At 34.8% G+C, this 23,258-nt stretch overlaps 1 protein-coding gene across 1 annotated transcript in view; it reads left to right on the forward strand.

The window, feature by feature from the left end:
• LOC144893063 (uncharacterized) overlaps positions 1-23,011 on the forward strand; it is a 26,767-nt gene extending 3,756 nt beyond the window's left edge. Inside the window, exons 2-3 of the mRNA XM_078782686.1 lie at positions 690-1,016; positions 22,820-23,011. Coding sequence (XP_078638812.1) covers positions 690-1,016; positions 22,820-23,011 — 519 coding nt within the window. The remainder of the gene's footprint in view (positions 1-689; positions 1,017-22,819) is intronic.
• Positions 23,012-23,258: the final 247 nt, after the last annotated feature.

Raw genomic sequence — 23,258 nt, forward strand, 5'->3', positions numbered from 1 at the left:
CAGGATCTAAATTTGGTCCGGATGGGGGGGGGGGGGGGGGGTCAGGAGGTTGGTACCAGCAGAGCGGAGGTTGCGGGTGGGAGTGTGTCTGGAGAGGAGGTCAGCCAGGTAGGATGGGGCCAGGTTATGGAGGGCTTTGTAGGTCAAGAGGAGGATTTTGTACTGGATTCTCTGGGAGATGGGGAGCCAGTGAAGCTTGTAAAGGACGGGGGTGATGTGGTCACGGGTCCGGGAATGGGTGAGTAGACGGGCAGCGGAGTTCTGAATGTATTGGAGTTTATTGGTGATTGTTGAGGGTGAACCATAAAGGAGGCTATTGCAGTAGTCCAGACGGGAAGTGATGAAGGCGTGGATGAGGGTTTCTGCAGCCACGGAGGAGAGGGATGGACGGAGACGGGCGATGTTGTGTTTGGAATGGGATAACTTTGCTATTCCTTGGAGTCCTACTACCTGTGTAGAACTCAACCTTCAGATTGATGAACTGGACTCGAACCTCTTATCAATGGTTTGTTTATTTATTTATTTATTTATTTATTTATTTAATTATTAATTTAATTATTTATTTTAATTTTTTTTTTTTTTAGATGAGACTCGTGTAAGAGTTAAAGTTTATTTTAATATTCATAGAGCTTGATTTATACAAATAAAAATATTGTATTAAATTAATACATTGTTATTTTCTTTCACAGGAAATTGTATCTGAGATACGAAATGAAAATTCTGCTTTTAACACAACTTGGGATGAAGTTATTTTTTTGTTTGAAGACATTTTGAACAACCAAGACCCCCAGAACGAGTTCTACCTTGATGACCCAGCCAAAGAGTTATACCTTGGAGATCCACAAAATCCTGAAAAAGAGTTTTACCATGATGATACTTGTTGTGAGTTATCAAAACAAAACCCACTGAACAAGTTCTACCTTGATGAGCCAGAATACAAGTCATACATTGGAGACCCACAAATTTCTGAAAATTGGGAAAGGGGAGTTCTCCCTGATGGTCCGCAGTTATACTATGTGAGACACATCATAGCTAAAAAATTGTGAAATGGGAATTCTCCCTGATGGTCCGCAGTTATACTATGTGAGACACATCATAGAAACCCTAAAAAATTGGGCAAGGAGAGTTCTCCCTGATGGTCCGCAGTTATACTATGTGAGACACATCATAGAAACCCTAAAAAATTGGGAAAGGGAAGTTTTCCCTGATGGTCCGCAGTTATACTATGTGAGACTTATCACGGAAACCCGCAATATTTCTGAAAATTGTGGTTCTACCTTGGGGACTTGGAAAGATGGTTATATTTTTGGAGACTTGGAATGGGGGTTTTGTTTTGATGACTCGGAATGTGATACCTATCTTGGAGGCTCAACAGGAATGTGGTTATACCTTGGGAACTTGGAAAGTTGGTTTTATTTTGGAGACTCTACCTGTGGGGTTCCTCTTGGAGACTCTTTGGATTCTAAAGCAATGAACAATGTTCTTTATTTAATGACGCTTGATTTAAGCAATATCAAGAAAGTTCGAGGAAGAAAATGCTGGAAAATTCTTTCTTCCCATTTCTACTTCTTCAAACTTGAAAGCCTTGAAAGACAGAATTGGAGGAAGAGGAAAAAAAAGAAAAAGAAATACGTATTTAAAAAAAGAATAAAAGAAAGATTATGTTAGGGTTTGGGTGGGATTTTGAATGTGAGGGTTAGGGATGGGGTTGGGTTAGGGTTGGGATTTTGAATGTGAGGGTTAGGGTTGGGGTTGGGTTAGGGATGGGGTTGGGTTAGGGATGGGGTTGGGTTAGGGATGGGGTTGGGTTAGGGATGGGTTGGGTTAGGGATGGGGTTGGGTTAGGGATGGGTTTGGGTTAGGGATGGGGTTGGGTTAGGGTTGGGATTTTGAATGTGAGGGTTAGTGTTGGGGTTGGGTTAGGGATGGGATTGGGTTAGGGTTGGGATTTTGAATGTGAGGGTTAGGGATGGGTTGGGTTAGGGATGGGGTTGGGTTAGGGATGGGGTTGGGTTAGGGTTGGGATTTTGAATGTGAGGGTTAGGGTTGGGGTTGGGTTAGGGATGGGGTTGGGTTAGGGATGGGATTTTGAATGTGAGGGTTAGGGTTGGGGTTGGGTTAGGGATGGGGTTGGGTTAGGGATGGGTTTGGGTTAGGGATGGGGTTGGGTTAGGGTTGGGGTTGGGTTAGGGTTTGCATATTATTATGACTCACTCACACACATACAAAAGTTAAGCCCCAACTAAAAAGTTGTGGGATTCTGTGTTTGGGGTTCACAGATTTAAAAACGTATCCCCATTATACACACACAAAAGTTAAGCCCCAACGAAAAAGTTGTGGGATTCTGTGTTTGGGGTTCACAGATTTAAAAACGTATCCCCATTACATTTTATTTATTTATTTATTATTTTCAAGGGTATTATCTGCTTACTTGTGTTTTTTGTAATTCTTGCGAGTAAAATGAACCCAAGATTTCTTCTCCATTTAAATCATATAATTTGTAGGTCCAAGGGACTGTATCCATTACATCAATGATTTTAAATAATTCACGAGTCCATTTTTGTGTATAACCTTTCTCAAAATGACTTTTCCATTTGTATATTCTTACAATATCACCAACTTTAAACTTGGGCTTTCTCAAATTAATCTCCTTTTCATATTCTAATTTTGTAAATGTTTCTGATGGTTTTGATTTTGTTGATGAATGAACTGTATTATTGTAATTATCTACAATATCCTGAATTAAATACACCCATTTTTGAGAACCGAGTTGTGTGAATTTTTTATATAATTTCTCTTTTAAAGTACGATTAAAACGCTCAATAACAACTGCCTTTCCTTCATTAAAGGTGCTGTATAATTTAATACCCTTCCCCTTAAGAAATTTCATGAATATTTTGTTATAGAACTCTGTTCCCTCATCAGTCCATAACTTCTTTGGTTTCCTTTTATCCCGATCAAATATTAGCTTAAAGGCTAACATTAAAGTATCACCCCTTTTATTTTTTAAAGGGACAACCCAGGCAAATCTACTCCTCAAATCAATAACGGTTAAAGCATACCTGTATCCCCTGTCATTATTCAATTCAATTAAATCAGCGGACCATATGTGGTCGGTGTATTTAGAATAAACCTTCCTTCTTTTAAACTTTGTGATTATAGGTTTGTGTAATTCTTCAGCCAAAAGCTCCTCAGTCTTGATGACATCATTAGAGCCTAATAGTTTTTTGAGGAATAACCAAGACCAAGTTTCAATTTAGCATTTATCAAATTTCTCACAATAAACCTATCAACTTTCTCTCTCAACGTTGGATTTTGTATCAACGACAAATTATACAACATTTCGCTGTCGGCTTTATGTTTTTCAGTCAACGTAGTGGTTTTCCCATAAGCAATATCATGCTTCATACACACTTCGTCAACCCTATTTGTAGGTTTAGACCAAGGTTTAGGATTGTCAGCCTCATCTAATCTTTTATCCAAGTTTGTTCCTGGACCACAGAAAGAATACCCTGGAAGGTGTAATTCCCCTGGAATTCCAGTTGTTGTAAATTTACTTCCTGACAGAAACTTTTGTATGTCTCCTCCTCTTTTAGGAGAGATGAATTGGCACTTTTTAGAGCCACATACTTGACATATTCCTTTTTGATAAACTCTATTATTTTTAGCTTTAACATAAGAGATATTTTTAGATTTAGTTTTCTTTTTACATTTGAGACAATAACTCATATTTATTTATCAGAAAAATTCCGACAGAGTATCAAAACCTTTTTGGTTTTCAACATATACATTTCAATCTTTATTTTTAAAACATAAAGAATCCTAAGGAATGCCTTCACTCTCTCCTCCATTTATTTACAAATAAAAACTAACTAAAGTCAATGACACCAACATCATCAATCACATAATCTTTTCCTTCTTCTTCTTCTTCTTCACCACTTTCTCGTTTAAATCTCCTCCCTGAAATTGAAGACATTGACGTTGTTATTTTTGAAACCATTATCTTCATATAATAAGAGTTGTTAATTCTTTAATTTCCTCTTCGGTGCGTTGAGATTGATTTATTTGCTGTAATACACTCAATCTTTTACGAATCTCACTGATTTCCATCTTTTTATATTTTTCCTCCCTCTCTCTTTGCTCCCTTTCCTCCCTCTCCTCCTTCTCCTTTTTCTCCCTCTCCTCCTCCTTTTTCTCCCTTTCCTCCTTCTCCTTTTCCTCTCTTTCCTCCTTCTCTTCTTTAACTCCTTCCTAATTTATCTTAGCAATTTTTGATATCAATATTTTCACAGCATTCATTCTTTCTTTATTTTCCTCTTCGGTGAGTTGAGATTGATCTTCTTGCTGTAATACATCCACTCTTTTTTGAATCGCTCTGATTTCCATCTCCCTCTCCTCCCTCTCTCTTTGTTCCCTCTCCTCCTTCTCTCTTTTCTCTCTTTCCTCCTTCTCTTCTTCAACTCCTTCCTCATCCCTTGCTACCCTTGAGTTTGAACCCCAAAGAATATTATACATATACTCATCTGGATTTTGAGATATTCTTGTATCTATAATTATTTTTCTCATAATAGGATACCAATAAGATTTGTTGACGATTTCTAAAAGAGTTTTATATTTCATAACTTTGAGAAGTTCATTTTTATTTAATACTTTAAACAAGTCTCTATTTGTGGGTTTAACAATATCAGTATAAGGCCAGTTTTTTATGACAAAATTCCCATGTATATGCTCCAAATCATAAGGTATGTAATACCGAGCACCCTTTTCTTGTAGGTATCCTTGAATACAAAAATTATAATTCTCTTGTAGTCTTCTTCCTGCCATTTATGTATCAGAAATATATGTGAGATTAATATTATGACAGGTAATACCACCCCATCTTCCCACTACCAAATCGGTTTGTATTCCTCGGCTTTCTATCCTTATCTCATGACCTTCCTTCTTTGTCATGCTAACCATCGCTATACTATCATATATTTTCCTTTTCTTAAAACCATGTATTTGTTGTTTATTAATTGTACTTCCACATAAATCCATATCCTCACCAAGTGGATAATATTCTTCTTTACGAGACTGATTCAAATCATGTAGGTCTTCTATGTTTATTGAAAAAGACCAATTATACCCTAAATCAGGCATATCGTACCCCCATTTATTAATTCGCATATTAACTATATGTCCTTCTTTATAAAATTCAATTGTAAGCAGGTAGTTAAATTCAATGAGGAAAGGTGTATGGGCAGTATAACCAGGTGTTGTGGTTGTAAATTTTACTTGTTCAACAAAACGTGCTGTTTTCTTTAAAAATATATATTGTGATAAATCACTAAATCTAATTAAGTCATTTGCATCTGTAGGGTTTGGATAATTGATTAATTTATAAGTATTCTTCAGATTAATATTTTTACTTACACTATATTTTTGTCGTTCAGCCTGTGCCTTTGTATAATAATTTGATAAATCAATATCCTGAGAGGATTTTCCAAAGATAGAACCATCTTTTCCAACATAAGTCATTTATATTAGATTTAAAATGATATCATAAAAATTTTCATTATTGTTGAGTTGAAATAATACATATAAACATAATTGACCACAACATTTAGAATTAATTTCTTGAACTTGAAATGTTTGATAAACACCATTCTGTAAGAATTGTATTACTTCAACAGGTGGTGGCATACCATAACTATCAAAATAATATTTATCCTGACTATTATGAATACAAACCCAATGAGAACCATTCTGTGTGTCTAAATTCATAATAATATTCTTTGTATTCTTATTTATATGTATTAATTCATCTCTCATACAAATAACCACATTATCAATTTTTAGTGTTTTACAATACTTAGTAAGTTCTATATTTGACGTTGTATTCTTTCCAAATTGTTTAAACCATTTATCCATTTATTTATGAGAAAGATACAATCCATTACCCCGTTTAGTTAGTTTAACACCCGCTTGAGCGATAGAGGAAAGCATATCTCTAACCAACAATCTAGCTTTATCAGGTAGACTTTCAAGTTTTTGAGCAAAATCTACAATTACACCACTTCCACTAATTTGTTTCTCCAACTCCTTGTTATGTCTTTCCAATTCTTTTTGAGCTTTTAGTTGTGCCTTCCTTTCGTTAGCAGTTTTTACCGCTGCTGAAATACCACCAGTCAATGCTCCCGCCGCACTTAAACCAGCAAATAAAGGAATTAGAAACGGGAGAAATCCTCCTCTTGACTCGTCTATTGAATATTTCTTTAACATAGGTTTCGTCATTTTAATTTTAAGAGATCCAACATCATTTAGTGTTTTTACTTGTGTGTGTGTGAGTAAAACATCAATTCTTACAGCTCCTTTTCTTTGAATTGTATTAACATTAATAATACAAGGCTTTTGATTTTGAATACAAGATGTTAATTTATTAAGATTGATTTGATTAACATATACCCCAACCATTTATTTATGAGAAAAAACCTATGTGATATTAATCATAACACCATTATCTGTATTAATCTGTAATTCTGTTTCCTCCAAAAGCAAACAATATGCATTAACCTCTTCACTCTCCCCTCTTTCAATGTATAGAGAAGTATCCACTCGATTAGACTTTATAGTTTCCTTTTGAGAACTCAGGTCAATTGCGTAGATTGTATAAAGTTTTTGAAACGCAACCATATCCAAAATAGGATCATTATTACCATTGCTTTCACACACCTTTTGGTAAGACTTGTAGGCTTCCGCATAATCATTTTTTTCCCAATCAATTTCCAATCTATCTCGCGGATAAAATGTGCCATCAAGAGAAACCCGAAGTTGTTTCACCTTAGCATTATCACTCAGCGCATTATTCTTATTAGTACCGTCCTCTCCATCTGGTTTTTTAAAAATGAGCCAGAGGTATCGTGGCTTTCCTTGAAGAACACCCAAATTCCAAGTGTAGGTAGTGTGTTCCAGTTTAACGTGTTGACATCTTCTTTTAAGGTATGATACATTTAGCGGTTTCTTTGAGTTAAGTCTTCTATTTAACATCTCTTCCGTTTTAAGATTAGGAGTATATTCACTGATATACCAACACAAATCATTAATAACAAATTTATTATTTTCTCCAAAAGCATTTTCAACCCCAAAAAGCAATCTATTTACATTATCATTCCTTTGTAGTTGAAATCTAATTTTAAGCCCATACAAAACTTTATCATAATCACAAAATCCAAATATACCTTTCAGAGGAACTGCTACGGTAAAACTATTCTCAGCTTTTGCGTCATCATTATACATTGACTTCCTTTGACTATAACCAGGGTCTGCGTTTGTACCCGTTGACATATCAGGAATAAAACCTTCAACAGCTCCCTTACCCATTCTATCACTAAACGAATATAGTGTAAATTTCATCATTTCAGATGTAGCAGAGATATAATCAACCGCTTCAACCTCTTGTGTTCCAATATACAGGCGGACACTGTCAAACATTTTCCAGAAGAAATCATTTACGAGTGTAGCATTAGTATTATTCGCAGCCTTAGTGAATTTAAATTTACACAGCAAGAAACTATCAGCTATATTCAAGTAAGTTTGTTGATTATTTATTTCAAAACTTTTTGTTCCGTTTGAATTCCAGTCTGTTCCTGTTATAGCATTTACCTTAAAATAGTCTTCCTTTTTAGTGGAGTTTGAAATGACAATCGTATCATCCAAATCATAGATACTATCAATCGCTTCCATACTTGTATTTATAGAGCATTAAAATTGTTGAAACCCTGACCCAAGTATTTTAATGATTTTTTGTCGTTCTTGTGAAGATAGTTGAGTTTTACCTTTTTTTATTTCTTTGATTGCTTGTAATTTATGAGACTCCTTTTGAGCATCTTTTATACTCTTTATAGCACCCGCAACTGAACCCACGGCAGAAGCAGTTGAACCAATTAGGTCTTTATGTTTAAGGATGGTTGAACCAATACCCATTAGAGTATCAATTATCCCATCTCCTTTATTTCGAAATTGATGACCTACACCTCGTTGTCTCTTAGGTTTATAGTATCCTCTACCCACATACCTTGTATAGTATGGTGAAAGGTACATGCCCTCCCCTGTAATTATTTTATATTTTCCCAACTCGTGTTTTCTCACAATAACCATTATTTATTTATTGAAAAACTTCACGTAGGTGAATTCTGATGGATATAATTTCATCATTAAAGGATATCATACGATTATCTTGGTCGGTTATCCTAAAATTTACTCTGTATATGGTTTTTCCTGACACAGGTAAATAGACAAGATTTTTTGGTTCCATATTAAATTTATAACCAATCGGGGTTGAGTATGCACTGAATGAAAATATTGTATTTGTTCTTATTCCATCGTTATAAGCATCATCAATCAAATCACAATGAATTAATACTGAATTTATACCGGAGGATATTTGGATAACATTATCACTGTAAAACGTCCCGTTATTTTCAATCTTTTTTGAAGAGAAACCCAATAGCTCTCTAAACAAATTTTCAATCGTGAAATCAACTTTATAATTATTTTTAAGTTTAATAGTTGATTTTGAAGTGTGTTTTTGAATATCTATTACAATATTTTTTGGTTCATCACCTTTTTCTTTCATAAGGCGAGAGACTTCTGAAGATATTTGAGAAATCTCGTAAGCTCCAGGTGAAACGGTTATTGTTTTATATCCACTTCCTGGATTATAACTAAACTTGTTGTTTTTCTCTGTGATATTAAACAAGGTATTATAAGTTTCCATCGACAATAAAGATGCCTCATATGAGGTAAGGGGGTCAAGTTGTAGTGGGTAAGGGAATGAAGCTGTGTAATCGCTCGTTGTGAAATTAAAACTAAGAATTGTGCTTCTCATCTTATTTAATATCTAATAAAATATCTTTGTATTGACATTTATTAATTATTTTCATATTCATCAACTGATCTAAAATGGCTGAGGATTCATTAAAACAATTGTTGTTTCCAGCCTTCTTACTACCTAACAACAATAATAGCCTATTAACTAATTGTGATGGGTCATTTGGAAGAAAACTAACACCCGAACCAAGCTTACTTAAAGCATTAATAATATGTTTCTCCTTCTCATTCTTCTTACTTTTACCAGCAACAGAAACTCCATAATCAAGTGCATTTAGCAACTCAATATATACCCTATCTTCCTCTCTTTCCATATCAAGTGGTTCCTCAAAATATTTTGAACCGCTGAATCCGGGGTTTGTTAGAAGAAACATTAATCTTGGAGTTAATTTAACATTTGGTTGAGTAGAACTCAAGAACATCAATTCATCATTAAATATCAATACCTTTTCTTTCACAAGATGGAACACTGCTGGTTCTTCTGTTGGAATGAGACCTGCTCTGGTTTTTGAATCTGCCAAATATTCATTGTTTTGAAGAGCTTCCACTACATAATTAGGGGGTTGATTTACCTCCTCAAGTTTCTGAAATAATTCTTCATCATTATATTCTAATTTTCCAAGTTCTTGTTTTGTTATCTGACTAAAATCTTTGAGCATTTGAAGTTTTTTCAGAGTAAATTCTACCGTGGGAACTGTAGGGTGTTGAGTTTTTAAAAGCGGTTTAAAAAATTTCTCTTGTTTTCTTTCAAAGGCTTCTTCACCAGTTAGTTTCTGTCTCCGTTTCTTCTTTATCTCTTCCTGTTGCTTTACAACTTTTGAAACCAACTCTTGATGTTCTTTAAACTTTCTTACTCTTTCTTCGGTATTCATTTTCTGTATTTATTTATTGAAAAATATCATTTAATGAATTGTAAAGGTCAATGGGAAAATTTTCCTTTTCTTTGTCATTATAGTAAATGTGTTGAAATAAATCCTTTTCTTTAAATATTTCATCAAATTCTTTATTGGTATTAATACGAGTTGTTATTTCTTCTTCACTAATACTTGTATCTCTGCTTTTCATACGTTTGCGTTGAGTCTCCTCATCGATATCAAAACCGAATGATAAAATCTTAACTCCATCACCACACAATTGTTTAATAATTTGTCTCATTCCTTCAGGATTAGTTTCTAAAATCCCAAGACCATTAGATTTTACTTTATTTAACTCACTCTTACAATGTGAATATTTTGTAGAACCAAGAGAGACCTCCTCAAATATTTGACCTTCGTTCCTCAATCGCATATGTTCCTCCATTGAAATGTAGTAATAATCTTTCCCTTCTACTTCTCCTGGTCGCTTTGCTCTGGTTGTAGTACTCACAAAACGAATCATAGGGTGTTTTTAAAAAAAACTTACAATCTTTTCATTTTTACTATTCAAGAGTTTAGATTTATGAAAGTTCTTTCCTGAAGCAGATTTACCCACAAGATTAATAATAATAGTTATCATTTATATTTGTAATTATGTTTAAAATAAAAATACATCCTTTAATATCTCATCTTGTTTCACAACAATATATTTATATTTTTCAATCGTGTGTTTCATATAATTTTCAAATTCTTTTTTACTACATAACGTAGAGCAATTATCTCTCCAAAAATTATTTACATCTATTGAATTTAACTTAAATAAAATAAAAGTATTGGCATTGTTTCTTATTGAGCGTCGAGGGAGTTGAAAATATGATTGACTAAGATATATACAATTACAAGAGGAATGTCTCCCTCTTGTATAGTAGCTATCCATTACTGTTTGGTTTCTCTGATTAACACAATCATCAAAGATGACGAGGTTCTTTTTTGATTTATCTAAATCTTGAGGTGAAGGTATATCATCCGTATTATCACTGAGAATACAAGTTATGGGTTTTGGTTTCGATTTTGATTTCTGTGTATCACAAAATAATTGTATTATATCTTCAATATTATAATCATTTAGTTTGTTTTGAAGTTTAAATAAACCGATAATGTCTTCCTTTTTAAGACCTGCATTAAAACCCTGTGAGAGTAGTTGATACTCGGGTTGAAAACTAGACTTTGTAAAAATTATTAAATTATCATAATCTAAAAAATTAGGACCAAGGAGCATCTTTAAAAGTAAACAGGTTTTTCCACATCCGCTTGAACCAACTATTAGACATCTCAATGAATTTGGAATGTTTTTATGGTTATTAAATTTTATCTTATTTTCCCAAACGGGTAAAAAATCATTCATTTATATATTTGGAAAACAAGTCATCTAACTTTTTTTGAGCTATTTTAGAAACTCTATATTTTATCCTGAGTTCGGGTTTAATTTCAAAATAATTCATTATTTTATTTATATAGTATCTTGTATTAACATTTCCATTAAAATTATTTTGAATAATAAATATCATTAAACCCTTATACATTTCCTCAATACAAATAGTCTCTTCCCTTGAAAGAAATGGTGTATTATCATCACAATACTTAACATTCATCTCTCTTATTAATCTTGTAAAGTAATTCATTTTTGGTTCTAATTTAAAAGAGTTATATATATTTTTATATTTTTTATTATCATTAATTAAAATTAAATCACAGAAAATACATTGTTTATATGAACCCTCATTATTAAGCCCTATTCTATCACAAGCCGGACAATTCTCTAATTTATCATATGGAGAGTCTGGAAATTCTAAATATCCTTCAGAACTTATCATATTTATATGGTAAATTTTTACTTAAACTAAACGCAAGTTTATTCATTAATAAATACAATGTTTCAAAGCACAAAAGACAAATTTCAATCAATCTCTACTTCGGTGAAAGATATAGAAAAATATGTCAAAGATGTTAAATTGAACAAAGATAAATATGGAAATTTTTGGGTAAAACCAGTTATGGAAAATAACATGAGCCCCTCTATTTCATTTAAAGAAAGAGCTCTAACTATACCTGGAAAGACATCCATTAAAGTAAATCTAACAAAAGTTTCTCCTCTACTCCTGGCAATTTATTCAAAGCTTGAAAAAGTGATTGACCACGATACTTTGAAAAAGAATGATAAGACCATCAACAATACTCGTGGAGAAATTTGTATTTACTTTAATAATCCAAAGGGTGTAGATCTAAGTAAAATGAATGATGTTAATATTTCTGGTGAAATGTCATTTCGTTCTATGATAGTTAGAGATTATTTAAAGATAACTTTTGATATTAAAAATCTAGAGATTGAATCCGTTAATGAAAGAAAGTATATTGGTATAGATGGAAAGGTTTTTTCTGCTAATTAAATATGAGTCATTACAGCAGTGAAGATTTTACTATTTCATTGAACTCGGACGATAGTGACGATAGTATTTCATTGAACTCGGACGATGGTGATGATAGTATTTCATTGAACACAGATGATAGTTATGATACTAATAGTTTGTGCTCAAATGATAGTTATGAGAGTAGCTTTATTGATGACTCTGAGTATGATTCTGAGTATTCATGTGATAGTTATGACTTTGATGATTCTGAGTGAAAAAGTGTTTTAGTTTAAGCACAGCGATATATATAAAACGGAGCTGTAAAGCTCAAAAGTGTTTTATTTTAAGCACAGTGATATATATAAAACACCACGTTTTCTCACGCTATAAATATGGTTTATTGTGATACTTGCGAGAAGGAAGTAAAATATTATAAACAACATATTCTCACCGCAAAACATACATACAACATTCTTAACAAACTTTCCCCTCTTCCACCTAAAACAAAACATTGTAAGGTCTGTAAAACAACCATCCTCAAGAAGGGGTTTAAAGCCCATCTTAAAACTAACAAACACTTGTCAAAAGTGTTTACTATTAAAAACTCTGATGGTGCATTCAAAGGACATATTAAAATAAGAGTCTTTAACTTCAAACCTCCTGAACCAGAGTCTATAGTTGATGCTGTAGAAATAGTTAAACCTGCTGTTCAAACGTTGATTGAAAAAACACTAAAAGAAATGAAACCACTTAAATTTTATATGGGAGTAAAATTAGAAATGACAAAGGACGAAGGAGTTATAGATACACCATACATGAGAACTGAGCCACACTTTATATCTTCATATCAAGATTTTAAAACATCAGGAGTCTTTGATGAACTTATTAAACAAGAGCAAGATGTGGATAATTCAATCGTAGGAAGTGGATTCAATATAGGAAAAATTATTTACATAGACATTCATATTCTTAAATCAGATCCTCTAAAAGCTTCTTCTTACATTGATTTACCCAGTGTTATCAAAAATAGAAAAGCAGTTATCAATATCAAAAATAAAGACAATAAATGTTTTCTCTGGTCTATTCTAGCACACTTACATCCTCCACATTTTCATGATGAAAGAGTATCTCATTATAAAAAATATGAGAATACATTAAATACGAAAGATCTAAAGTTTCCGATGACTTTAAATGATATTCCTAAATTTGAAAAGTTGAATAATTTATCAGTTAATGTTTATGGTCTAACAGAAACAAACAACATTCAGGTTTTAAAGCTTTCTGACAATTGTAAACAAACTCATATTAATCTTCTATATTTTAATTCAGACGAAAATTCACATTATACATACATCAAAGATATTACAAAATTAATAAAACCACAAGTATGTAAAAGAACAAATAAAATATATATTTGTATGCGTTGTCTTAACTTCTTCCATACACAAGAAAGATTAGATAAACATTCAAATTATTGTGGTGAACATAAATCAACGGTAATCAACATGCCTAAAAAAGACTCAAAGATCACATTCAAAGATGAAAAGAAAACAATAAAACATCCATTTGTTATATATGCTGATTTTGAAAGTATTTTAGAAAAAATTGATACTGCTTCTCCAGATCCAAAAGAATCATACACAAATAAATATCAAAAACATACTCCTTATGGTTTTTGTTATTATATCAAATCATCCGTTGGTGATAAATATAACAAGTTAGAGATGTATAGAGGCTCAAATACCCCAGAGGAGTTTGTGAAACGACTAGAAAAAGACTGTGTTCGATTAACCAAGATAATGAGAGAAACCAATAAACCAATGTCCTTAACAAGTAAAGAAAAAAGGGAATTTATAAAAAACAATGTCTGTCATATTTGTGAGGAGAAAATTGGTAAAGGTCTAAAGGTTAGAGACCATTGTCATCTCACTGGTAAATATAGAGGTCCGGCTCATCAAAGTTGTAATATTAATTATCAACTCCCCTCTTTCATTCCTGTCTTTCTTCATAACAACGCTCATTATGATACACATCTATTTATCAAGGAACTCTCAAAGACTTCTGGAAGTATCTCAGCAATTCCAAACACGGATCAGAAATACATTTCATTCACAAAAACAATTCACACATCTCCTATAACTCATATCAGATTTCTTGATACATTTAAATTCATGGCAAGTCCATTGGCTAACTTGGTTCAAAATCTAAAAGAGTTTCCATGTCTTTCAGAGTATTTTTTAGATAAAGATTTTCTAACACAAAAGGGAATTTACCCCTATGACTATATGGACTCATTTGAGAGATTCAATGAAACACAACTTCCTTTAAAAGAAAATTTCTATAACAAATTAAATAATAGTCATATATCTGATAAAGATTATGTACACGCACAAAATGTTTGGAAAAAATATAACATTAAGAATCTTGGTGAGTATCACGATTTGTACCTCAAAACTGATGTGCTTTTGTTGGCTGATGTGTTTGAGGCTTTCAGAACAATCTGTCATTCTGGATATGGATTGGATCCTGCTCACTATTACACTGCTCCTGGATTGGCTTGGAGCGCGATGTTAAAAATGACAAAACAAGCTTTGGATTTGATAACCGATGTTGATATGCTTTTGATGATTGAAAAGGCAAAGAGAGGAGGAATTTCACAAGTCTGTTCAAAGAGATATGCTAAAGCAAATAACAAGTACATTCCAAATTATAATCCATCGGTAGAGAGCTCCTACTTGATGTATTATGATGCGAACAACCTGTATGGCTGGGCAATGTCTCAGGCTCTTCCTTATGGAAAACTTAGATGGGTAAAGGAAAAAGATTACAAAAAGGTTTTACAAGATGTATGTATCTCTACACAAAAAGAATTGAATGATTCAAAGGTTGGTTATTATTTTGAGGTCGATTTGAAATATCCAGAGGAACTTCATAACCTACACAAAGATCTCCCATTTGCTTGTGAAAAGGAGTCCAAAGAAGGAGTGGTTAAGTGATTATCAACAATCATTTAATATAGGTGAATCAACAGAAAAATTACTTACTACGTTATATAACAAGAAAAATTATGTTCTACACCAGAGAAATTTGCGACAATATTTATCAAAAGGTCTAAGAGTAGAGAAGATCCATAGGGTTCTAAAGTTCAATCAAAGTCATTGGTTGAAGGGGTACATTGATTTTAATACACAAAGAAGAACAGAGTCAAAAACTGATTTTGAGAAAGACTTTTATAAATTGATGAATAATGCGGTCTTTGGTAAGACCATGGAAAATGTGAGAAAAAGACAAAATATCAGACTATCAACATCTTGGAAACAAGCATCAAAATTAATTAATAGACCGAGTTTTACTAGAGCTGAGGTCTTTACTGAGAACTTTTGTGCGATCCATTTGATTAAAGAGAGTATTAAAATGGACAAACCTATTTATATTGGAACATCAATTCTTGATTTATCAAAGTCATTAATGTATGATTACTTTTATAATAACTTGAGGAAGAAATATCAAAATGATGTTCATCTACTTTATATGGATACAGATAGTTTTATTTTGCAAATTAATACTGATGATGTTTATTCAGACATGAAAAAGGACATTAATATCTATGACACTAGTAATTACAGTCCAGAGAGTGAGTTGTTCTCTTCTAAAAATAAAAAGGTGATTGGAAAGTTTAAGGATGAATTAGGAGGAAATGTCATGAGTGAATTTGTGGGATTGAGGTCTAAGGCTTATGCTTATAAATACATTGTGAATAACGTTGAAAAAACTGATAAGAAGTTAAAAGGCATAAAGAAAAATGTCATTAAAGAAACAATAAACTTTAAGGATTATTATAACTGTTTAACAACAAAGAAAGAAGAGTTTAGAAAGATTAATGGAATAAGAAGTTATAAACATAAATTATATTCAGAAGAGGTGAATAAGAAAGCATTGGGGGCTTTTGATGATAAGAGGTTTATTTTAGAAAATGGAATTGATAGTCTCCCTTATGGTTATATAAGTATATAAGTGATAAGTTAAAAAGGGGGGTTAGGGATTTTAACGGGCTACCGCCACCTTTTTACAATTATATAAATGATAGAACCAAGTACCAACCAGACTAAAGAGTGGAGGTGTAATCAACCTTGGTATATAAATGGTAAACATAACGAATGTGAAAAATATCAAATAGGTATAATTGAAAAGACAACTGGTAAAAAAATTTACAAAACAAATAAGAGAATTAATTTAAATACCGGTGAATTGGGTAAAAAAGATGGAAATATTTTTGAGTGGACGGAAAACTTTGATGGTTGCCAGGAAAATATATACTTTAATTTAAAAATGGTATGTGGCACTGGAGGCGCTCAAACAAGAACATTGAGGGAGGTTTACCATTTTATCTTAGCTCAGTTAAAATATCTTAATAAAGAACCAAACTCAAACATATTTTTTGTTAATATATTAGATGGTGAAGAGAGTGGCAAGAGAATTAAATTATTTCCCATGCATAAACAAATATTTGTAGGGTCGTTGTTTGAGTGGGCCAAAGATGATTCACCAGATGATATTAAGAGTAAAAGGTTAAAAGGTCCATAAGGTCAGAAGGATCACAGGTTCACACAGAAGGACCATTGTTTAAGTGGTCTAATGAATAAGGATAACATGTCAAAAGGTTAGAAGGTTCGTAAAGAACAGGGTGAGAGAAATAGAGGTGTTTAGGGGCAATGAGGGAGGGGAAAAATTAACATGTAAGTCAATGGGAAAAATGAGAGTGTCCCAGAAGCAACATATATACACTACTGACATCTGAACAGGACTAGGACTCCTAGTTTCTTTGAGGCAGAATTAGCTATTTCTGTCATGTGTGGATTTCAGGATAAATTTGATGTTAGGGTAATACCTAGTAGGTTTATTGTATCACATGGTGTAATTGTAGAGGTTTCAAAGAAAATTGGAGAGTTGAGAGGAGTTTTAGAGAGGAAGATGCGAAGAAATTGTTTTAGAAGCATTAAACTTAACTGGATTACATTTGTCCCACTGGTAGTCAGGGAATATTATCAGAAATCTGGGAAATCTGGGAACAAATTCCTTACCAAGAAATTTCTTCACCAATGTGTTTGTAAGGGTGTCCACTAACACATTTCAAAATCCTAATTGTCCCTGTCCTTGTCCTAAATCCTTGTCCAAATCCTAATTTAAAGAGGTGGTTGTGATTAAACGGGATGGAAATCGAGTGAGGAAAGATGGGGCAGCTGGGAAAAACATGGAGTGCTGTAATGTCGGGTCATCAGCATACAAGTGCAATTGGTTATTTGTAGAAGAAAGAAGGCCACTGATAAAAAAAAAAGAAGGAAGAGTTGGAGACAGGATGGAACCCTGAGGGACACCGCTTTTGATAGGATGGGAGATGTTGAACCATCAACAATTACGGAGATAGAGCATTCGGAGAGAAAGCTCGATATGAGATAGTCCTTGAGCCAGACCAAAAGTAACATGTTCATGTTCACTTTTAGTTCTTAAGCCACCCACCCCCCCCCCCCCCCCCCCTCAGAAATTAATCAGGTCACCGCAACAAATCTCAGACTGAGATATAGAATATAGAATATAGATATAGAATAGACTGACGTCACTTTCGGCACTGGGTTCTGTGGGTTGATTATCGGCGGGAAATTCCAACTGACATAGTTTCGGTTTGTGGAAAGTGCATGCCTTTTCATATATTTTTTGTGTACACTCGTGGTGGATGATATGTTTTAGTTTTTGAGTTATTTTTATAGACAGATAAACGGTGTAGCACAATGCATAATTTGGAAAATCATACCAGTGTTGTTTCACTAAAAAAAGTACAAGTCTAATAATAAAATATTGAAAAATATATGATTTTTTTTCGATAATTGATTTTTATAATAATTAATCTAAAACAAAATGCTTCATATTATTTTTTATTTAGACGGTACACATCGGACGTATATTTAGTCGTCAACCGCACATCGATAGCTAGTATAGAAGTCCAGATACACGTGCAACAATGTACCCCACCAAATGGGCATTTTCGAGCTGGGTGGTTTCAAAGATGGCGTCCATCCGGGCACTAAGCTACCGTTCTCAGATGTCCATCACACCTTTTCTGACACTTGAGACATTGGTCTAATGGAAAATCATAATGAGAATTACTCCCCCCCCCCCCCCCCCCCCGGAGCATTCACTTCAAAAAATGGCCGGTTGGCTCAAGGACTAAGAGCAGAGTGAAGGAGGAAAGCCGAAAGAGGGAAGCTTGGATATCAGACCCCGACGCCAAGCTCTGTCAAAGGCTTTTGAGATATCAAGGTCGACAAAAAAAGATTCCCCCAAATCTCTCAGAGAAGAGGCCCAGACATTCGTAATGTAAGGAAGGATATCACCGGTAGATCTTGCCTTGCGAAAGCCATATTGATGGTCAGATAGAAGTCTGTGAGATTCAAGATGCTTGAGGAAATGGGAATTGAGAAGACATTAAAAGACTCTGGAAATAGTATAAATCAGAGCAATCTAGGGTTCGTACCCTTTTGGGTATCTGAAATTCCATGACTTTTCCATGACCGTTGACTGATTTTCCATGACCCTACACAGACATATTTAACTCACGACCCTACATCGAAACACAGCAAGATTAAGCAAATTATCAAAGATTTAAAGTCAACCACTATCCTGCTTCAGTGGAATAGCAGATTAGGTAACTGTTAATAAATATAACGTGGTGGGCTGGATACAGAAGGCCTGTAAAGAACAAAGCAGGCCAGATATCAAAACCGAAGAGGGACAGGTCATTTTACTGCAAGGGAACCAACCTTGATACAACTTGTGCTGTGACAGCATTGGTTGAGCTGTCATGAGAAGCAGTTTCGCAATGTGTCAATGGGAAATTGCGTTCCGAAGACGGAACCAAAGACTTGCATACACATTAGTTTTATTCTGAAAAAGAATAGAAAACACAGTCACTCTCAATTTCCAGGATTTTCCATTACGGTCGATGAAAATCCATGACTCCGGTATTTTCATGACCCGTACGAACCCTGCAATAGGACGGCAGTTGAAAGGGTTTGAGCAATCACCCTTCTTTAAAATAGGCTGTAGTAAGGCATGTTTCCAGGAAAGAGGAAAAGTTTGGGATTTTAAGCCGATGGGAAATCACATTATCGATTCCTACTCACCGCTAAAGATGAAAGACTTCGTCGTCTGACCGGTGTTCCATAAGCTGTTCAGCTCAAGCACATGGGAGGGCTGTCATAAGTTCAATACGAAGCAAGAAATGGCGCATCACCAGTAAGCCAAACCAACATCGTCCACAGAGTAATTTACAGTGCTTTCAGAAAGTATCCACACCCCTTGACGTTTTTCACATTTTGTTGTGTTAAGCCTGAATTTAAAATGGATTAAATTGAGATTTCTTTGTCATTGACTACAAATAAGTAAATTAGAAATTTTAACAAGTTAATTAAAAATGAAAAACGGAAATGTCTTGATTCAATAAGTACTCAACCCCTTTGCTATGACAGTCCAAATAGATCTCAGGTGCATCTAATTTCCTTTGATCATCCTTGAGATGTCTCTACAACTTGATTGGAGTCTAACTCTGGTCAATTAAATTGATTGGACATGATTTAGAAAGAAACACACCTTTCTATATAAGGTCCCACGGTTGACAGTGCATGTCAGAGCAGAAAGGAAGTCCAAGGAACTGTCCATAGAACTCCAAGATAGAACTGTGAGGAGGCATATATCTGGGGAAGAGTATAAAAACAATTTCTAGAGTGTTGAATGTCTCCAAGAGCACAGTGAGCCTCATCATTAGGAAATTGAAAGAATATGGAACTACCCAGATTCTTCCAAGAGCTGGCCGTCCGATCAAATTGAGCAACTCTACAAGGACCTTGGTCAGAGAGGTGACCAATAACCCAATGACCACTCTGACAGAACTACAGAGCTCCTTCGCTGAGATGGGAGAACCTGACGGAAGAACAGTCTCTGCAGCACTTTGCAAATCGAGGCTTTATGGGAGTGGCCAGACGGAAGCCACTCCTGAGAGAAGGCACATGACAGCACACCTGGAGTTTGGAAAAAGGCATGTGAAAGAATGAGAGCATGAGGAAAAATATTTTCTGGTCTGATGAGACGAAAATTTAACTTTGGCCTGAATGCTAAGTGCTACATCTGGTGGAAACCTAGCACAGCTCATCACCCATCTAACACCATCCCTACCGTGAAGCATGTTGATGGCAGCATCATGCTATGGGGATGCTTTTCAGTGGGAGGGACTGGGAAACTTGTAAGGATAGAGGGAACAATGAATGGAGCCAACTACAAGCAAATCCTTGAGAAGAACCTGCTTGAGAGTGAAAAACAACTGAGATTGAGGTGAAGATTAAAGTTTGAACAGGACAATGACCCCAAGCATGCAGCCAAAGCAACACTGGAATGGCTTCAGAACAAGTATGTGAAAGTCCTTGAGTAGCCCAGCCAAAGCCGACTTGAATTCCATTGAGAATCTGTCGAAAGACTGGGAAGATTGCTGTTCACCAACACTCCCCATCCAACTTGACAGAGGTTGAGCAAATCTGCAAGGAAGAATGGGAGAAACTCTTCAAATCCAGATGTGCAAAGCCGATACAGACATACCCAAGAAGAATTGAAGCTGTAATCGCTGCCAAAGGCACTTCTATGAAGAGTTGACTCAGTAGGTTGAATACTTATATAAATAAGATATTTCTGTATTTCATTCTTCATTATTTTGAAAAAAATAAAACATTCTTGCACATGTATTTGTTTGAATGACAAATTCATAGTGATGAAGTCTTCCTGGAGAGAACAATCTTCGTATGATTTTCTTTGTTGTTGAGAAACTATGATTTATGACTCTCCCAAAGGTCGGACAAAAATGTAACGTGAGTAACGGTAACGTGAACAACCATTTATTTTGTGTTTTCTCTGAATTGATCTCAGAACGTTTATTTTGCAAATAATATGTGCAACCGTATGACAGGTATAACACCCATGCAAAACTATTTTCCCAGAATACTCTATACGAGGACACTTTTCTGATGAAATCTCTTTTCATTTTATGCATGTCCAAATTATGTAATGTGAGTAACCGACACTTCTTGATGTATATTGCACACTTAAATATCGTAACTGAATATTTGCTTCTGAGCTGAGGAAGGTCAGGCTACACAGCAACTGCTCTGACAGGTATGATATCTATTCCATCAATTACGAAATTAGAAACCTAAGAATAAGCCAACCCCTCTTCAAATGTAACGTGAGTGACCATGGAATTGGCAAAATGCAAATGTCTCCAATTATTGTGTTGTTTTGCTTTGATTGAGTACGATTGGTTGATGTAACTATAGTTATGGGACTTAGCATTGAGTACACTAGTGAGGTACCCGAGCTACGCACGGATAGGAGGCCAGAAGCAAACAGACAATGCAGAAACGCCGAATGCTAAAGCATGAAACCAATAAATTCCACATTCCTGTAGCACCTTCAGTCACACATCAGACATGGACAGCAAGTTCGTGAAGGACTTCCATGAAAAAGTTTGTTTGCCAATGGGTACGGTTGTTCCATACCCAGTCAATGGCGAATCTGCATATGGCAATCCGCGAATTCACGTTTAGAAAGTAGAAACCGTCACGGCATTTCGTCATTCACTTGAACTCGATATCTCTTTTTTCATTCCAAACAGCATAACTCCAATCACAAATTAAATAACACTAATATAAAAAAACTTTTAACAACATTCGTGACATAAACAAATATTTAAATCCTGATGTAAAGTTCCGTATGGTTGGGTGAATACAATTACGAATTCAAAATCCTAATTGTATTCACTCAATTCCAATCATTAATTGATACTTTAACAAAACGATTAACACGATTAACGTTTAACGATTTAACATTACGACTGAATGACGGTTGTATTGGGATATTATCAAACTCATGCATTGCCGTCATCTGTCCACTTCCGCATTCGCTGCAGGTTCATAATTGTCATCAAAATCTAAACAGTATTTGTAGAATTTCAATAAAAGCCACATCACTGTTCATATCGGTAAATATTATTCCATCGTGTTTGGAAAAACTGGAAAATTGGAAAATTAGAAAACTTGGAAAAACATTATAGCCTATTTTACTCCCAGGGGTCCCAGGAATACCCACCCAAAATATCGTTGTGATCGGTTGAGCCGTTTTTGCGGTACCATGGAACGGAGACGGACATTTGGTGAATTATAGTAAGAAGCACAATTATCATCTTATCATAGAATTGTTTAACATTGACATTGTTAGTGAAGTAAAGTGTAGAGAAATGTGAACTAGGTTCCAAATCTTAGTAAAAATGGACCCCAGCAGCAACACAGCTCCTCATGAAAAGTGGCAGCAGTCTTCGTAGGGCGAGGATTTGTCCAAGCATGGGAGGTGTGCCCAGGCAGCCCAATAATTTTGACACGAGGGCAGCTGTGTAATTGTCTGAAAGGCAGGGGAGTGCCTGATTTTCTCGGCATAAAAGAAAACAACTGAGAGCTACAGAGCTACAGGATGCCAACGGACAGAAAGTGAGTTTTATGTGCGGTGTTGAAATGATGTAGAGAGACTAGAGTCTAGAGACCTTGGTGAAGTCGTAGTCTAGATCTTCCGCTAGGGGTGTTTTCCTCTTTACACCAGACCCTTCTCAGAAGCTTGGTGATCATTGGGGCTTCAGCTCGACTCAATTGTCCAGAGCATCCTTTTTTGGGTTCTTTCTGTTCTGGAAAACTGGTGACCTTCTGTCGACGGATACAGAACTACTACTTCACCAAGGACAACCATGAGCACAACAAGGTCATTCGTCACATTGGGATTCGCCACAGTAAATAGGTCAATTCCCCATTGTAATGTGTGACCTCATCAATCTACACCAGTATGCTTGGCAATGACACACAAAACAGGGCATCGTTTCTTAGCATCAATGCATTACATAGAACTTGTGTCTACTTCCGCTTCACAATTGCCTTCATTTTAAATTGTTACAACCGACTCTAATGCTCACTGAACTGTCAAGTTGACCATATACTGCTTTGATGTCAATGTGTTAAAACTGCTTCTATCGTTCACTGAACTGTCA

This window comes from Myxine glutinosa, chromosome 7, assembly GCF_964187855.1.
Source record: "Myxine glutinosa chromosome 7, kmMyxGlut1.1, whole genome shotgun sequence".
NCBI classification, from domain to species: Eukaryota; Metazoa; Chordata; class Myxini; order Myxiniformes; family Myxinidae; genus Myxine; species Myxine glutinosa.